General features: G+C 52.2%; 1 protein-coding gene across 3 annotated transcripts in view; it reads left to right on the top strand.

The window, feature by feature from the left end:
• KIRREL3 (kirre like nephrin family adhesion molecule 3) overlaps positions 1-14,976 on the top strand; it is a 598,271-nt gene that overhangs the window by 495,185 nt on the left and 88,110 nt on the right. For all 3 annotated transcript variants that reach the window (XM_043452394.1, XM_043452393.1, XM_043452395.1), the window contains 2 exons: positions 7,462-7,611; positions 13,064-13,213. In XM_043452394.1, coding sequence (XP_043308329.1) covers positions 7,462-7,611; positions 13,064-13,213 — 300 coding nt within the window. The remainder of the gene's footprint in view (positions 1-7,461; positions 7,612-13,063; positions 13,214-14,976) is intronic.

Genomic DNA, 14,976 nt, shown 5'->3' with positions numbered 1-14,976 from the left:
GGGGGATCGCAGGGCACATGTGGACGTCAGCGCCCCTGCTCCGCCCATCAGGCTCCATCCAGTGCGATTTGCTCTGAGCCTGTCTCTCCTGTTACCCTAACTAACCCCACACCCCTTGCTCTCTGCACTAGTCCACACTGACCCCACAGACGGCTGCCTCTCACGCCACCTGACCACCTGACCACCGGATCGGTGACTGGGGAGAGACACAAACACGTGTGGCTCTAGGGGCAGCAACAGACTTAGGTCGCTGGAGCGCCAGGCTGTCCCCAGAAGGTCAGGGCTGAGAGTTACGGCTGGTGGGGTTGGGTGAGCACCCTCCTCGGAGTCTGGCATGGAGGACCCCGGGCACTATGGGACCTCTTTCTACCTGTTCCCTGCCCCCACGCCCCCTCCCCCCCCACACACACAGACTCAGAGTCAGGCAACAGCGCCGGGAACCCCTGGGACCTTAAAGGCTGTCCAGACCACAGTCCCTTCCAGGAGTCTCCACAGCAACCCTGACAGCAGACAGAAGCCTTGACCTTCTCAGCATGTTTAGTCCCAGGAAACATTCCACCCCCCAAAATTCTAAACCAGAGGCTTTCAAATATTCAAAAGAATGAGAAGAGTTTATTTGACCAAAATGGTGAGTGGTTGACAAGGAATAGAAACAGAAAAGGTCTGGCTAGAGAAGGGGTGGGGCCTGGAAGCCAACTGATTCAACCCCATCAACGTACATGCACGCACACACACATGCACACACACACATGCACACACGTGTGGACACACATGCATGCGCACACTGAGGTAGCCAGGTCCCCGGAACACTGATGTAAAGACATCACTCCTGGTGGGACGGTCCTCCCAACCTCAGCCAGCAGAGTGCCTCTCCCCTCCCCAGGAGGTAGCTGGGAATTCAGAGGTGACCTCAGATCAGGGGCCAGAGGTGTGTGAGCTCATAGACAGTCATGGGGTCTTCAGCATTTTAAACGTTCTACTGGAAGACAGTGGGGACCTCCCAGAGCCAGATGGTGATGGCTCACTCCATGTTAATGTGACCTGCGGTGAGGCCTCAAAAAAGAGACTGCAGTAAGGGGCCATGTGGTCAGGGCTAAGAGGGGCGGCCCCTCTGGGGAGCCTGATGGGCTGGTGCAGATGAGGGAGTGAGGGGGGTAGTGGGGGGTGGGCGTTGAGGACAGTCTGGAGAAGTCGTGAGAGATGCTGAGAGGAGAGCAGAGGGCAGGGAGCAGCCGGCAGCAGGACAGGGCAGCAGGGCCAGGGGAGGGGAGGCTCGGAGCTGGGCTGGTACGGGGGGTGAGGGGGCCCCGGGGGCTTCTTCCAGTGCCTCCCCCCGCCTCAGGCCGGGCAGCAGCTGCACCTGTCCCTCCTCGTGCTGAGGAGCTGAGAGTCCTGCCACCACCTGCCGCCACCTCATCCTTTCTCCCCCCATCGACAGCCCGGCCTCCGCCCCCATCTGGACTCAGAACACGAGGAACACACACGTGACTCAAAGCCTGGGGCTCCCCAGAGCCCACCCTGCTCTTCATCCTTCCCTCCAGAGGTGGCCCCTGCTTCCTGAGGTTTGGAGAGAAGGCTCCCAAAGCCCCCACCTGCTCAGACTTCCACCTCCGCTCCCGCCCCTGGCCTGCTGAGCTGGGGGCTCTGTGAGAGCCAGACCCTAATCCTGACTCAGTGAACCTTGGGGGGTCATATCTCCCCTTTCTGGGCTCAGTGTGGAGACACAGGCTCCTCCCCGCCCCGCCTCGGTGTGGTAGAGGCAAGTCGCAGAGTTGGTGAGCTGCTGTCTTGGCATGGGCAGGTCACAGCTGCCTGGCATGCCACGAGACACACGGGCCAGGGAAAGTGACCTCAGGGGCTCTGAAACGACCCTGGAGGGCCTCTTCCTTCCTGGGATGGGACCATCCTCCAGGGAGGGGCATAGGAAAGATGGCCTGTGACCACCACCAGGACCACACCCCACCCTCCCCGTGACCCCTCAAATGCAGGAGCGTTCCAGATGGGTTTCCTCCCTGGCCCTCTCCTTTGACGTTTCTGGAGACTTTTCAGTTCCGTCAAGAGCAGGGGAAGAGGGTCTCAGGTGGGTCTGTGCGTCCCTGGGGGCTGAGGACTGTCTAGTAAAGGACCGCAGGCTGTGGCTCTGACACAGGACTGCTGGCCTGCGGCCCCTTCTCCATCGTTCAGTGCCCTGGGCTCCTAGCGACCGCATCTTCCCGTGGGTCTCATGGGGATCCCATTCCATAGGACTAACTGTGGAGAGAATTCAAACAACCCCTGTAAACCTCTCAATTCACGTGGTTCATTCAATGGAAGCCAGCTATTTATTAATTCTATGAGAATAAAAATACTATTTATAATACATAACTAGCTACATAATAATATTTACATAATCATAGTATTATATTTTTAAAGATTTTTTGATGTGGACCATTTTTAAAGTCTTTATTGAATTTGTTACAGTGTTGCTTCTGTTTTATGTTTTGGTTTTTTGGCACCAAGGCATGTGGGATCCTAGCTCCCTGATCAGGGATTGAGCCTGTACCCCCTACAGTGGAAATGCAGGGTCTTAACCATCAGACCTCCAGGAAAGGCCCAATAATAATAGTATTATACTAATAACTATGACACTAATTATATTAATACAGTATTGCTAATAAGTAATATTATATATGTAATAATATACCACCTTGTGTATAATAATATATTATATGTAATAATATTATAGATTATATGTAGCATATAATAACGCTATATGTTAATATATAATTAATAATATAATTAATATTGTAATATATAATATGTTGATTAATTAATAATTAATATATAATTAATATAATATAGTTATTAATATAGCTATAATACTATATTGTTAATTTAATAATAACTGTATATTAATATATAATAACTCTTTGCAACACTATGGACTGTAGCCCTCCAGGCTCCTCTGTCCATGGGATTCTCCAGGCAAGAATCTTGGAGTGGGCTGCCATTTCCTTCTCCAATATAATAACGAGTTGTACAATAATAAGTGCTATGCTGTGCTTAGTCGCTCAGTCACGTCCAACTCTTTGGGACCCCTTGGACTGCAGCCTGCCAGACTCCTCTGTCCATGGGGATTCTCAGGCAAGAATACTGGAGTGGGTTGCCATGCCGTCCTCCAAGGGATCTTTCCGACCCAGAGATTGAACAGACAGAGAAAGACTAATATCATATGCTATCACTTATATATGGAAGCTAAAAACATGATACAAATGAGCTTATTTATAAAACAGAATTGCAGACATAGAAAACAAACTTATGGTTATCAAGGCGAAAAGTGGGGGAGGGATAAGTTAGGAGTTTGGGATTAACAGATAGACAACTACTATATATAAAATAGACCTGCTGTATAGCATAGGGAACTATATTCAATATCTTGTTATAACTTATCATAGAAAAGAATCTGAAAAAGAATATACAAATATATATAAGATGGAATCTCTTTGCCGTACACCTGAAATGAACACAACATTGTAAATCAACTATATGCCAGTTTTTAAAAAAAAATAATAAGTAATTAAATAAAAATAAAGCCTGAGAAGGAAGGTCACATGAGCTGCCGGGCTCCACACTAGGAGAAGGCCATTGGACAAGATGGGAAGCTGAGGCAGAAACCTGGCGGGGTTGGGTCCACAGTGAGAGCAGGACCCTGGGGGGTGCAGCAGACCCTCTGCTTGGATCAGAGCTGCCAGATGCTGGGGGGGCTGCGGAGGCCACAGGTGTGAGCGCCCGGAGGGACAGACCAGGTCACATTCGCCCCCTTCTCACCAAACAATGCAATTTCTGCCTCCTGGCAGTCTCAATAAGTGTGTGCTGAATAAATGAAGCATCTTGAGGAGCTTCTTGCCTATGCAATATAATGCCCAGGAGGTTATGGAAAATGATCCTTTGCCTTTCACCTCTCTGGACTGGAAAGTCACAAGAGAAGGAACTAGTGAGGAGATTCTTCAGATAAGAACCTCCCTCCATGGTCTGCCCGTCGCATCCCCAGGGGATCCTCAGCCTGAAGGGGAGGCCCCTGAACCTGTCCCACTGGTCCATCCCTTCACCTCCTCTCCATCTTCAGCGCTGTAAACTTCATCTCCTCTAGAAGTGACACCCAGCTTAGGTTCTACTTGAGAAAGCATCTCATTGATTTGAAAGAGAAAATCATTCTTAGTGACTTGAATTTAATGTGCAAAAATTAAAACTTTGCTGAGGACTTCCTTGCCAGTCCATTGGTTAAGACTCCGTGCTTCCACTACAGGGGTTACAAGTTCGATCCCTGGTCAGGGGAACTAAGATTTCACATGCCAGCTGGTACAGCCAGAATAAACATGATGAAAAGGCAAATTGTCAGAGTGCACCCTCCCCCCAAATAATTTGCAAACCATGTCTTTTGGGGCAGCCTGTTGAGACTATCCTTGGTACCAATCTCCCTCCAGAAACATTCTTTCTGTGGAAAAGTTGAGGGGATCCAAACAGACAACATATGAGAGCCGAAAGCATTCTCTGAATCCTGGTCAGGGGACCCCAGTCCACTGGAGGCTCGCTCCTGTTCCCTTCCTTTCAGGCTCCTTTCTGTTGGCCCTGCCCCAACTCCTGGCTCTGAGGCAGCCTCCAAGGAGAAGTAGTGACGGCTCAGTGTCCACCTCCACACCTGCTTCCCGGGACCTTCCCCTCCCAGCCCCGCCAGCCCCGGTCTCCATGGTGACAGCCCTTCTTCTCCCTGGGGGACCGCCACCCCCGCCATCCTCAGGCTTCTCACCCTCAACCCGGCCCATACCTCCACCTGGGATGCCCCCTGTGCCCCAGCTTTCTAAGTCCCCTCGCTGATACCAAGAGGAAGCAAGGGGGTGCTCCCACCAGAGGCCTCCCTGTTCACGGGCGTTCCTGGGGCTCAGGCTCTGCTGCGGAGGGCTTGTTCATCTCAACCCCCACCCCCACCCCTGGCTCCCAGCTGACAACCTGATAATTCTCTCTGATCACACAATCTCTGGCAGCTATGGTGGCTGTCTTGACACTGTCCTTCTTGCAAGAAAGGTTTCGAGATAAAAGAATGCACTGTGAAATCGTCATCAGAGCCTTGGAGAAGGGGCCTGGGAGAGGACTGGTCTGCTGCCCACGCAGCCTCTCCGTCATCCCGGCTCCTCCCTCTCCCCCTCCTCCCCCTCTCCTCCCTGCCGTCTTCCCTTGTCTCTCTCCTCCTCTCCACTTTCTCTCCTGCTCGCCCCAGCCCCTCACCCTCTGGTTCCTTCTCCACTCTCTTCCTCCCTGTCTCCTCTCATCTCTTCTCTCCTTCTCTCTCTCTTGTTTGGTGCCAGAAGCAGTCTAATTACAACAGAGAACTTGAAGAGACAGAAAAAGAAGAAAAAGAAAAAAAAAACACACCCCACCACACAGAGCTGATGAAAATGTCCTATGAAATCTAATTTGTAAAGCTCAAATCAGAATAAAAAGTGTTACTCCCACAATTCAGGGCCAATTTGATTTTTAATGAGATTCCTCAGAGACCCAGCCAAGATCTCATCAAGTTGAAAACCTACCACCTTCCCGCCTTCCACACACTCTCTGCGCAGCGTGGACCTCTGTCTCTGCCCGGCTGCCATCCCCACTGCCACTCGGGGACATTCCCCAGGGGCTCCCTGCTCAGGGCCATCTCTTGCTGAGAGCTGGGCCCCAGTCTGGAGCCCTGTGTCCTCAGATGGGCAGCAGCCAGTGTCCGAGACCTGTGTGGCCACCCCGACTCTCCCAGTGGAGGAAGAGCCTGCCCACTAGGCCCTGTTTTCCTCAGCTGTGTATCTGTGTCTGCAGAGTAGGGCGCGGGGAAAAAATACAAGCTTAGAAGTCAAAAACCTCAGATCAAACCCCATTCGTTAGCCGTGTGACCTTGGGCAGGTCACTTTGCCTCTCTGATCTGGGTTTCTTTGGTGTAAAATGGGAGCGGTTCTGCTCTGAATGGTAATCACTAGGTTACAGGAGAGACTGCACGTGAAGCACAGATGGCGCTGTGGGCCGGGAGCTCGGTGGACGTCAAGGTCCCATGTCCCGCTGTCCGTTCAGCTGTGGCTTCCCAGGACACGTAGCTCACAAGACATCCCCTTCTTTAGCAATCCCTCCAGGTCCAGGCATAGCGATCCGCTCGCTGTAGATGAGAACACAGGCCTTAGAGCCAGAGAGTCTTTGATGCACAGCCCAAGGTCCTGCCGCTAGAGACTCCCTGGACAGGCTAGTACCCTCCAAGCCTACGGGCGCTGAGTCCCTGTGACACGGGTTGATCAGGCTCCACACGGGTGCTGTGGGCACGTGACAGCCACGGGAAGGTACACAGGGCCCTTGTGAGTAACTAACAGGCGAGGCTTCTGTTCATAGTTATCCCTCCCTTGGGCCTCATGTCCTCATCTGGAAAATGGGGATAAAAACAGCAGCAACCTCATAGGTTGTTATGAAGATGAGCATATTAACAAGCTGATAGTTTTAAATCTCAGAACAACGCCTGGCGTATTGTACCTACTGTGGGTGTGTCTGTTCACCTTAGTCATGAACTGGCCAGGGTAGATGGTTTGGGGAGGGGTGTGTGGGGAGGGGTGAGGTCACAATGATGCTCTGCTTCCGAGTGACAGTGAGGCTGGAGTAGGGTCTGCTGCAGAAAAGACAGGGACAGGAGGACGGGTGGAGACAATGACCTGCTCCCTCAGCCACATCATCTGCCACACTCCACCTGGACCCACTGTGTGCCCCTGAACTCCACCTGGGCCTGCTGTGTGCCCTTGGATTCCACATGGGCCCACGGTGTACCCTGGAGCTACACCTGAGCCTACTGTGTGACCTCAGGCACGTTACTCCTTTGCTAGGAGCCTCAGTTCATCTGTAAACTGTGGGTAGTAATAGCTAACTAGCATTGCAGTCAATCCTCCATGAATAGCTCCGTTCTTTTTGTCCTGTAGGGCCTGACCCCTTGGGGTGCTGGTCCTAATCCCATCCTGGAAGCCACTAAAAGGATGATATTATTCCTTGGGTTTCCAGCTTTAATCATAGCTCTCCACCCTCCTCCATGCCCATGGCCCTCTTGAAGCACACCCCCAGAGTGCTTCCGACTGGAAGTCTGTCTCCTGTCTCTGCCCCCATGTGGAAGTAGGTGCCAGGGAGTGTCGTCAGGTGGAAAGGGGAATAGGGTGTCCTATGGCCTGTTTGGGGCTTGAGGATGGCAAAACCACAGCGTGAGTGCATGGGGGTTGATGGGCAGGGAGCCTGCAGCTGTGGCCAGCTCCTGTGAGCAGGTGATGGAGCTGGGGGCAGTGAGGAAGCCGCTGCTGGGCACCAGCAGGAAGGGAGGCGCTCTGGGGGGCTCTTGTCTCCTGGACCAGCCTGGTCTCTGCTTCCACAGATCAAGCAGAAGCCCTTCTGGCAAGTAACTGACCGCCATCCTTGTTTCCTTCCCAGGTCAAGTGTACTCCTTCAGCCAGCAGCCCCAGGATCAGGCCGTGGTGTCGGGGCAGCCGGTGACACTGCTGTGCGCCATCCCTGAATACGATGGCTTCGTCCTGTGGATCAAGGATGGCTTGGCTCTGGGCGTGGGCAGGGACCTCTCAAGTGAGTACCCCCAGGCCTCCCTAGGAAGGCCTGGAACCCACCCCTGCCCTACCCACCCACCCACCCTCCTAGGGAACCCCATCTTCATAGGCATTTGGGGGATTAAGTCTCAGCTTTCATTGTAGATTCCACGAGCAGAGTCAGGCAAGGCAGGCCCTGGTCCAGGATGCATAGGACTCTGAGGGCCCCTCTGACTTTTGGTGGTGAATTACAAATAAACCTTCCATTCTGGCTGTCAGTCCTAAACCTAACACAGTGTTGGCTTGGAGGGTCCATTCCAAAGTCAATCACGTCTCATGTAAAGTCAGATTTCCAGAAGTAAAGCCTTCGTCTTTCTTGATCCCAAATGTATTCCCCACTTAAGACACAACCTGGTTCTTCCCTTCTTCCATCCATTGTTGTTTGTTGCTGTGGTTTTAATTGCTAAGTCGTGTCCGACTCCTTTGCCATCCCCATAGCCTATAGCCCACCAGGCTCCTCTGTCTATGGGATTCTCCAGGCAAGAATACTGGAGTGGGTTGCCATTTCCTTCCCCAGGGGATCTTCCCAACACAGAGATCGCACCCACGTCTCCTGCATTGGTGGGCAGATTCTTTTACACTGAGTCACCTTGGAAGCTCCCCTTCTATCCATTAAAGGGAACCAAGTAGATTGAAAATGCAAAGAAAGCTGGTAGGGCTTAGAGGTTACCATGCGATGGGGAGAAAAGAAAACAAGTGTTTGAAATAAATTCCAGGCCTTGTTCAGCCCACCCAGGCTGGTGTTCAGCAAAGATGCTCTGGTGGGCTCAGGTGCCTGTTGATGACTGGTGTCTGAGCTGCCTGGTTGGCACCCACACCCCATCACCTGTTAAGTATTGTAAATGTCAACCCTTAAGCCCATACAGATGTCTTTCCAATCCATCCTCTCCCCTGGGAGGAAAAAGACTGAGATCATCTTGGTCACTCACCCATCAGTCATTGCAATTCTCCCCTGGCGAGGGTCAGCATGTGGCCATTTACTAAGCTTAGCATGAACTGTAAAATGCAGAACAAGGGATGTGGGTGTCCTGCCATCAAGGAATGTCTGGGGGTGGAGGAGAGAAAAATATGTATTCAACTGAGAAGTAGCTTTGCCTCTCTCCTGGTGTACAGCTGCAAGAAAATAAAAATCGAAGTGCACTTGGGAACAGGATGGTTGGGAAATTAATATTTTAAAATGTGAGTTATGTCTTGCCAAAAATGTATATTGAAACATTATAGCAATGGTCAATAGCATCCTGGGGTTTGAGTGCTACAGCCCAGCTGAGCATGGATAAAATACACAATCACATCTCCAAAATATACTGTGCTGCCATAAAATTTAAGTATTATGGGAACCAGCCAATTTCAGGGACTCTGAACTCCCTTACCCGAGAGGGACTGGGGAAATGACATGATCTTCCCGAACCAGAATGGTTCACACTTCACGTGGCTCTGAGCGGGCTCAGCACCGCTGCTGGGTAAGAAGGCTCTCTGGGTTCCTGGTCAGTGGTTTTCAGCTTCAGTCAGGGACTGGGTTCTTGTTGGGTCAGTGGCCAAGAGGAGGCCCCAGGTCACTGTGGATGGTTCCTAGGGTGGTCATCACCAGACAGGTAATTGACCCTCTGGCATCCACTTCCACAGATGAGTTTCTGGGACCTGACACTGGGTCTTGCTAAGTGCTGGAGAGCAGTGCGCTCTGATGGCTGGGGTCTGCTTCCTCCCCAACCTGACTCCATTGATAGAAAGAAGTCTGAAAAAAAAAAAAAAAGAAAGAAGTCTGGCCCTCTCCTTAAAGAACCAGTGAACTCAGACTCTTAGTAAAATGTTTTCTCTGGATTTGATCACTTGTCCCAAAAGAGCATCATGACAGTGATGACAACTATATGCTTAATAAACATTGTTTGCTTGCCTGATAAGAAAATGAGTGTAACAGGGCGGCAAGTATTTGCCAAGCACTAAATATTATGAGGCCCAGGGTTGTGGGGTTTTGGCCTGCTTCAGCTCTGCCCTCTTCTATTTTAAATATGTGGCTCCATCCAGTCTACCAGGAATGAGCCCTAACTGAAGACCTTACTATCTTCCTGGCCACTGAGACTGGAAAAAAATCAGTCGAAGGAAGTGATTTATAAATACACTCCCTCATATTGATAGAACATTTTTCTTCTAAGAAGCTCAAATTCTTCTCAGACATTATCTCATAAATCTACAATGATCCATGGGTTATAAAAAAAAAGAAGGCTTTTCCTCTTTTTACTTGGCAGGTAAATAAAGTCACAGCTGAGAAAGAAATTGATTCAAACATATCTCAAGCCCAATGCATAGGAAATAGTGAAAGCAAGAGGAAAAGGAGGCAACAGAGGATGAGATGGTTGGACGGCATCACTGACTCAATGGACATGAATATGAGATAGTGAAGGACAGGGAAGCCTGGTGTGCTGCAGTCCATGGGGTCACAAAGAATCAGACTCGACTTAGCAACAGAACAACAAATTCACGGGATCCTGACTCCCAACCCCCAAAACGCTTGCACCCTGTCTGCTAAAGACAGGGACCTCTCTGGCTACCTTACATCACTGTCAAGTTCAATTTTTAATTTATTTATTTTTAATTGGAGGATAACTGCTTTACAATATTGTGCTGGCTTCTGCCATACATCAACATGAATCTGCCATAGGTATACATATGTCTCCTCCCTCTTCAACCTCCCTCCCACCTCCCAGCCCATCCCGTCCCTCTAGGTTGTCTCAGAGCACCAGATTTGAGCTCCCTGTGTCATTCAGAGTCTAAACTAACATTTAGAGACTGCTTCCTATGTCAGGTGCTTTATAAAGATAATCCTATCTATTCCTCCCCATAACTCTATGAGGTACTAGCATTGTCCCATTTTACTGACAAGGAAATGGAAGCACAAAGCGGTTAGAGTAACTTGCCCAAGACAGCAGAGTTAGGGACTGATAGAGCTGACGTTAAAACCCAGGCAGTTTGTCTGTAGAACCCAGACTACCCATAATTTTACCTCCCCTGAGAGTAGCAAAAGAGAGTAACGGTACTAGTGGAAGGAGCTAGATCTCGCTCTGAATCAGTGATTCTGGGCCTGTGTTTTCCAAAGATGCTGCCAGTCCTCAGAACAGCATCACGACTCGTCACCTAATTAGGCAAGTACAGACAAACCCATCACTGATGCTTTCAGCAGCTTATGAGAGCAGAAGGCGGCTGCTGTTGGCTTGCAAGACAGCAACACACGCGCTCCGGCCAGGATGCGTTCCGGCCAGGATGCCTGCAGGGGACCAGGATCTGGTCACAAGGCAGCAGGTCGGAGGGGCTGGGGGCCGCTCACCAGCTACGCTAACAGCAGCTGCAGTGGGATGAGGCTGGACCAGCGCCCACTTCCAACTCCTCACCGGGCCCTGCGGAGAGCCAGCTTAACTCACCCCGGCTGCTCCCCAAAACCCAGCAGAGGGCAGGAAGGGCAGGCAGGAGGGGAAGCCTTGATCTTAGGGCTACAGCTGATGGCCCTGTCGCATCTCTGGCCAGGCCTGAACAGCTGTGGAGGGCATGCTGGGGACAATGCTAGCCGTGAAGACCTGAGCCTAACAGGCTCAGCCACACTGGATGCACCCCAAAAGCATACTGGGGAGCCTGGCGGAGGATCACTGTGCTGCCTCCACTGACCAGGAATGGGTGCCCCTTAACAGCCCACCCCCAGGGAACCCTGCCCTCCCCTCTGGAAGACCTGTGGGTTATGAGGGGAAGAGGGGCCCTGGAGCACCCAAGAAATCTCCTCTGTAGTGTCCCTGACGGGATCATCCCACATTTGCTTGAATACAGCCAGTGACGGGAACCTCACTACCACCTCTGGCAGCCCAGATCTCTGCTGACACCAGTACATTGCTGACAGTAACCTAAAGTGTGTCCCCACGTTCATTGTGCCCCTTGGTCCAATCCTTAGAAGCTACACAAACACGTCTAGCTCCCCCTGAGAGACTGAGAAAAATGTGAGGACAGCTATGGCACGTCCCCTGTCTGTTCCTGCCTCTCAAGCCTCAGCCTTCTCTTTAAAAGGCCCAGCGTGCCCAGCTGCCTCCTCCTGAGAACTCACTCTGCCCCAGCGAAGGCCCTTCAGAAAGAGAAGCAGTTTGGGGCTGTCAGAGGGTGGATGGGCCTCTGGAAAGAGAGGGACCCTGTATGTGGGGACACGCAGAGGTCGGGGAAAGGGGTGGGTGGAAAACAGGTCCTGCGGGGAGGAACTAAGGAGATCAAGGGCCCAGCAGCAGTGAAGATGCAGACATGGAGAAGCAACTTATGGACACAGTGGGAGGGGAGGAAGGAGAGGGTGAGACGAATGGAGAGAGAGCATGGAAGCATATACACTACCGTATGTAGAATAGGCAGCCATGGAAATTTGCTGTTAAGACTCAGGGAACTCAAACCGGGGCTCTGTAACAACCCAGAGGGACGGGAAAGGGTGGGAGGTGGGAGGCAGGTTCAAGAGGGAAGGGACATAGGCATAACTATGGCTGATCCATGTTGGTGTATGGCAGAAGCCAACACAATACTGTAAAGCAATTATCCTTCAATTAAAAATAAATAAATTTAAATAAAAGAAGGTCAAGGGCCGAAGACCCAGGACAGAGAGGCTCTGCCCAGCCCGGCAGCCGCAACCCCTGATGTATTTCCATTCCACCCACGGAGCAGCAGGAAAACTGCTTAATGATTCACCATTCTCAAGCTTTTATTTATCTATTATTCATCGCCAATGGTATAAGAGGCCCCCAATTTTTAAGTGTCCTGAGTGTCACCTAAGTGCTTAATCAGGCCCTGGGGTCCCCGGGGGGTCATAGTAAGAATGACCAGTAAAGAGTCACTTAAACGGCTCAAAGTGACCAGAGGTTCCTGGGCTCTGGTGGGTGGGCCTCGGTTTCTACTTCCTGCCCATCTGCAACCAAAGTTTTCCCCCAAAGCCACTCTTGCTCTTTTTCCAGGTATTTTTGTTTCTTCTCTCTGCCTCTGACCCTGTCTTCTCTGTGACTCTGAGCCTGGGTCTCTCTGTCTTTCTGTGTGTGTTTCCTTATCAGGATGTGTGTCTGCTTGGCAAGCCTCAGAGCTGAGCAGGCTGGGTTCCAGGGTGACAACCCGCTGTGTCTGTCCACATTCAGCTCCTTCCCACTCTAATAATAGCTTCTCCGACATCCCTAAACTTAACACCTGCAATACCCTTTACACACACGCCCACACACAGACACGCTGTCCTAGCTCCCTGCGGAAGCTCACTTTTGTGCTCCTCATACTGAGATCAGGGCCCTGCGACATCTCCTCCTGCTCTGCCGGCCCCCTAAGACCAGCCCCCAGAAGCCCCCCAACCCGCTCAATGTCCCGCCCACTGTGCCCGTCAGTCATGCCAGCTTCTCCATCCCCGCCCCGCCTCCCTGATACACCTGCCTTCTCCACAGGTTACCCGCAGTATCTGGTGGTAGGGAACCACCTGTCAGGGGAGCATCACTTGAAGATCCTGCGGGCGGAGCTGCAAGACGATGCCGTGTACGAGTGTCAGGCCATCCAGGCTGCCATCCGGTCCCGCCCTGCGCGCCTCACCGTCCTAGGTAAGAACCGTCCCTGCGCCCGGCCAAGGATGCTCTGGGAAGCAGCCGGGGCTCAGCTCCAGAAATCAGGGGCCAGACTGGAGGGGCCCGCCCGCTGGACAATAGGGCTGCTGCCCCACTCTGTCAGTCCCTCCCCACCAAAAGGGGGAAAGTGAACATCCCTGTCCTGGACTTCAGAAGGCCAGTGCCAGCCGACCTCTGACTCTGCCCAACTCCAGTGTGTTTGACGGCCGCTGAGGAAGCTAAAGAGGGCTCCTGGGGCTTGTTTATCCAATCAGGAAGCGTATTCTGCGCACGCGGTCTAAGTTAGGCGCTATGTTTGGTGATGGAGACCCAGAGAAGAAGGGGGTGTATCCTTGAGTCCCTTCTTTACAAATTGCCCTCCCCTGGTGCTGACAAAGCCCCATCTAGCCTCCTCCCCCATCAGGCTCTCCTGGTGATTCCAGCATCCACAGGGACCACCCTGGCCCTGCTCCTCCCCACCTGGGAATCCCAGCTCTCTGGTGGAGGCCCGGGCTGGCTGCCTACATCACCCTCAGGAAAACCATTACAGGTTCTTATTGCCACATCATACCTGTGCCCCTGGTCTCTCTTCACCTCAGTTTCTCCAGGGACGTCCTCCTGAAGAGGTCCCCACTCCTGGACCCGGGCCCACCTGCCTGGAGACCAGGGGACGGGCTCAGCTACCCCCTCAACTGCCTCATCCTCATTTAGAGTTCAGCCCCATCAACTCCCTCCTCTGGCCAGATGTTAGCAAGGAGCCAGGCCTGCTGGGAACCACGCTGGCCAGTGTACCAGTAATAATAGCTCACATTTGCATCACGCCGCAGAGCAACGCTCTCAGCACCTCCACTTACGTTACCTCGCTGTTCGGACGCCGACCTGGGGGAAGGGGAAGGTGGGCCCAGGTGAGGATATGAGGCTCCTAGAAGCAAAGGGTGGATGTGGGGGCTGGTGCACAGGCCGCCGGACGAGAGAAGTCCACCCCCACCCCCTGGCCCGCCACTACCTGCCCCCAGCAGCTGTTGAAAAGTCTGACAACAGGGTCAACAGCTGGGGTGCTGCCTCCTTGCCGCCGGGCAGCTGAGACACACGGCTGCTCAGAGATGAAATATCTAAGAGGGCATCAGATCTACATGGCCAGCACGCTGGGATAGGCCCTGGAGGACCACTCACCCAGCAGGGAGCTTGGCTTCTTGAGACGAGGAGGAGAAACTGGGGCCAACCTCAGAGACCCCCTTCAACCTCTGAGTCTCCCCCAGAAGGAATGAGAGAAATAAACCTTCTGGAGGGTCAATGAGCTGGGGGGGGGGTCCCTTGACCAGGAAGTGGCGAGCCCCCTGTGTTAGAGGGAAAGTCTGCCACCTGCGTCTCTGAGAGGTGGCTGAAATGGGACCCGGCCTTCGATTGCTGTGAGGATTGAGGGAAAAGAGAAGGAGGATTTAGTGCCTAATATATTTTCTGATCTTTGAGGATTGCAAAAGGCCAGTATAGATTTGTTAAGCAGAGTTGTAGGATTTTTTTTTAGGAGGACTGGATTCTGTTTTATTTGGGAGTGGGGGATGGGGAGTGCTGCACTGTCTTTGTTGCTACGCACAGGCTTTCTCTAGTTGTGTCGAATGGGGGCTGCTCTTCATTGCCCTGTGCAGGATTTTTATTGTGGCAGCTTCTCTTGTTGTGGAGCACAGGCCCTAAGGGGCGTGGACTTCAGTAGCTGTGGCACAAGGGGGTTAGTTGCTTGGTGGCATATGGAATCTTCCCAG

The sequence above is a fragment of the Cervus canadensis genome, chromosome 29 (assembly GCF_019320065.1).
Source record: "Cervus canadensis isolate Bull #8, Minnesota chromosome 29, ASM1932006v1, whole genome shotgun sequence".
In the NCBI taxonomy this organism is placed as follows: domain Eukaryota; kingdom Metazoa; phylum Chordata; class Mammalia; order Artiodactyla; family Cervidae; genus Cervus; species Cervus canadensis.
This window is presented reverse-complemented; position numbering and strand designations above follow the sequence as displayed.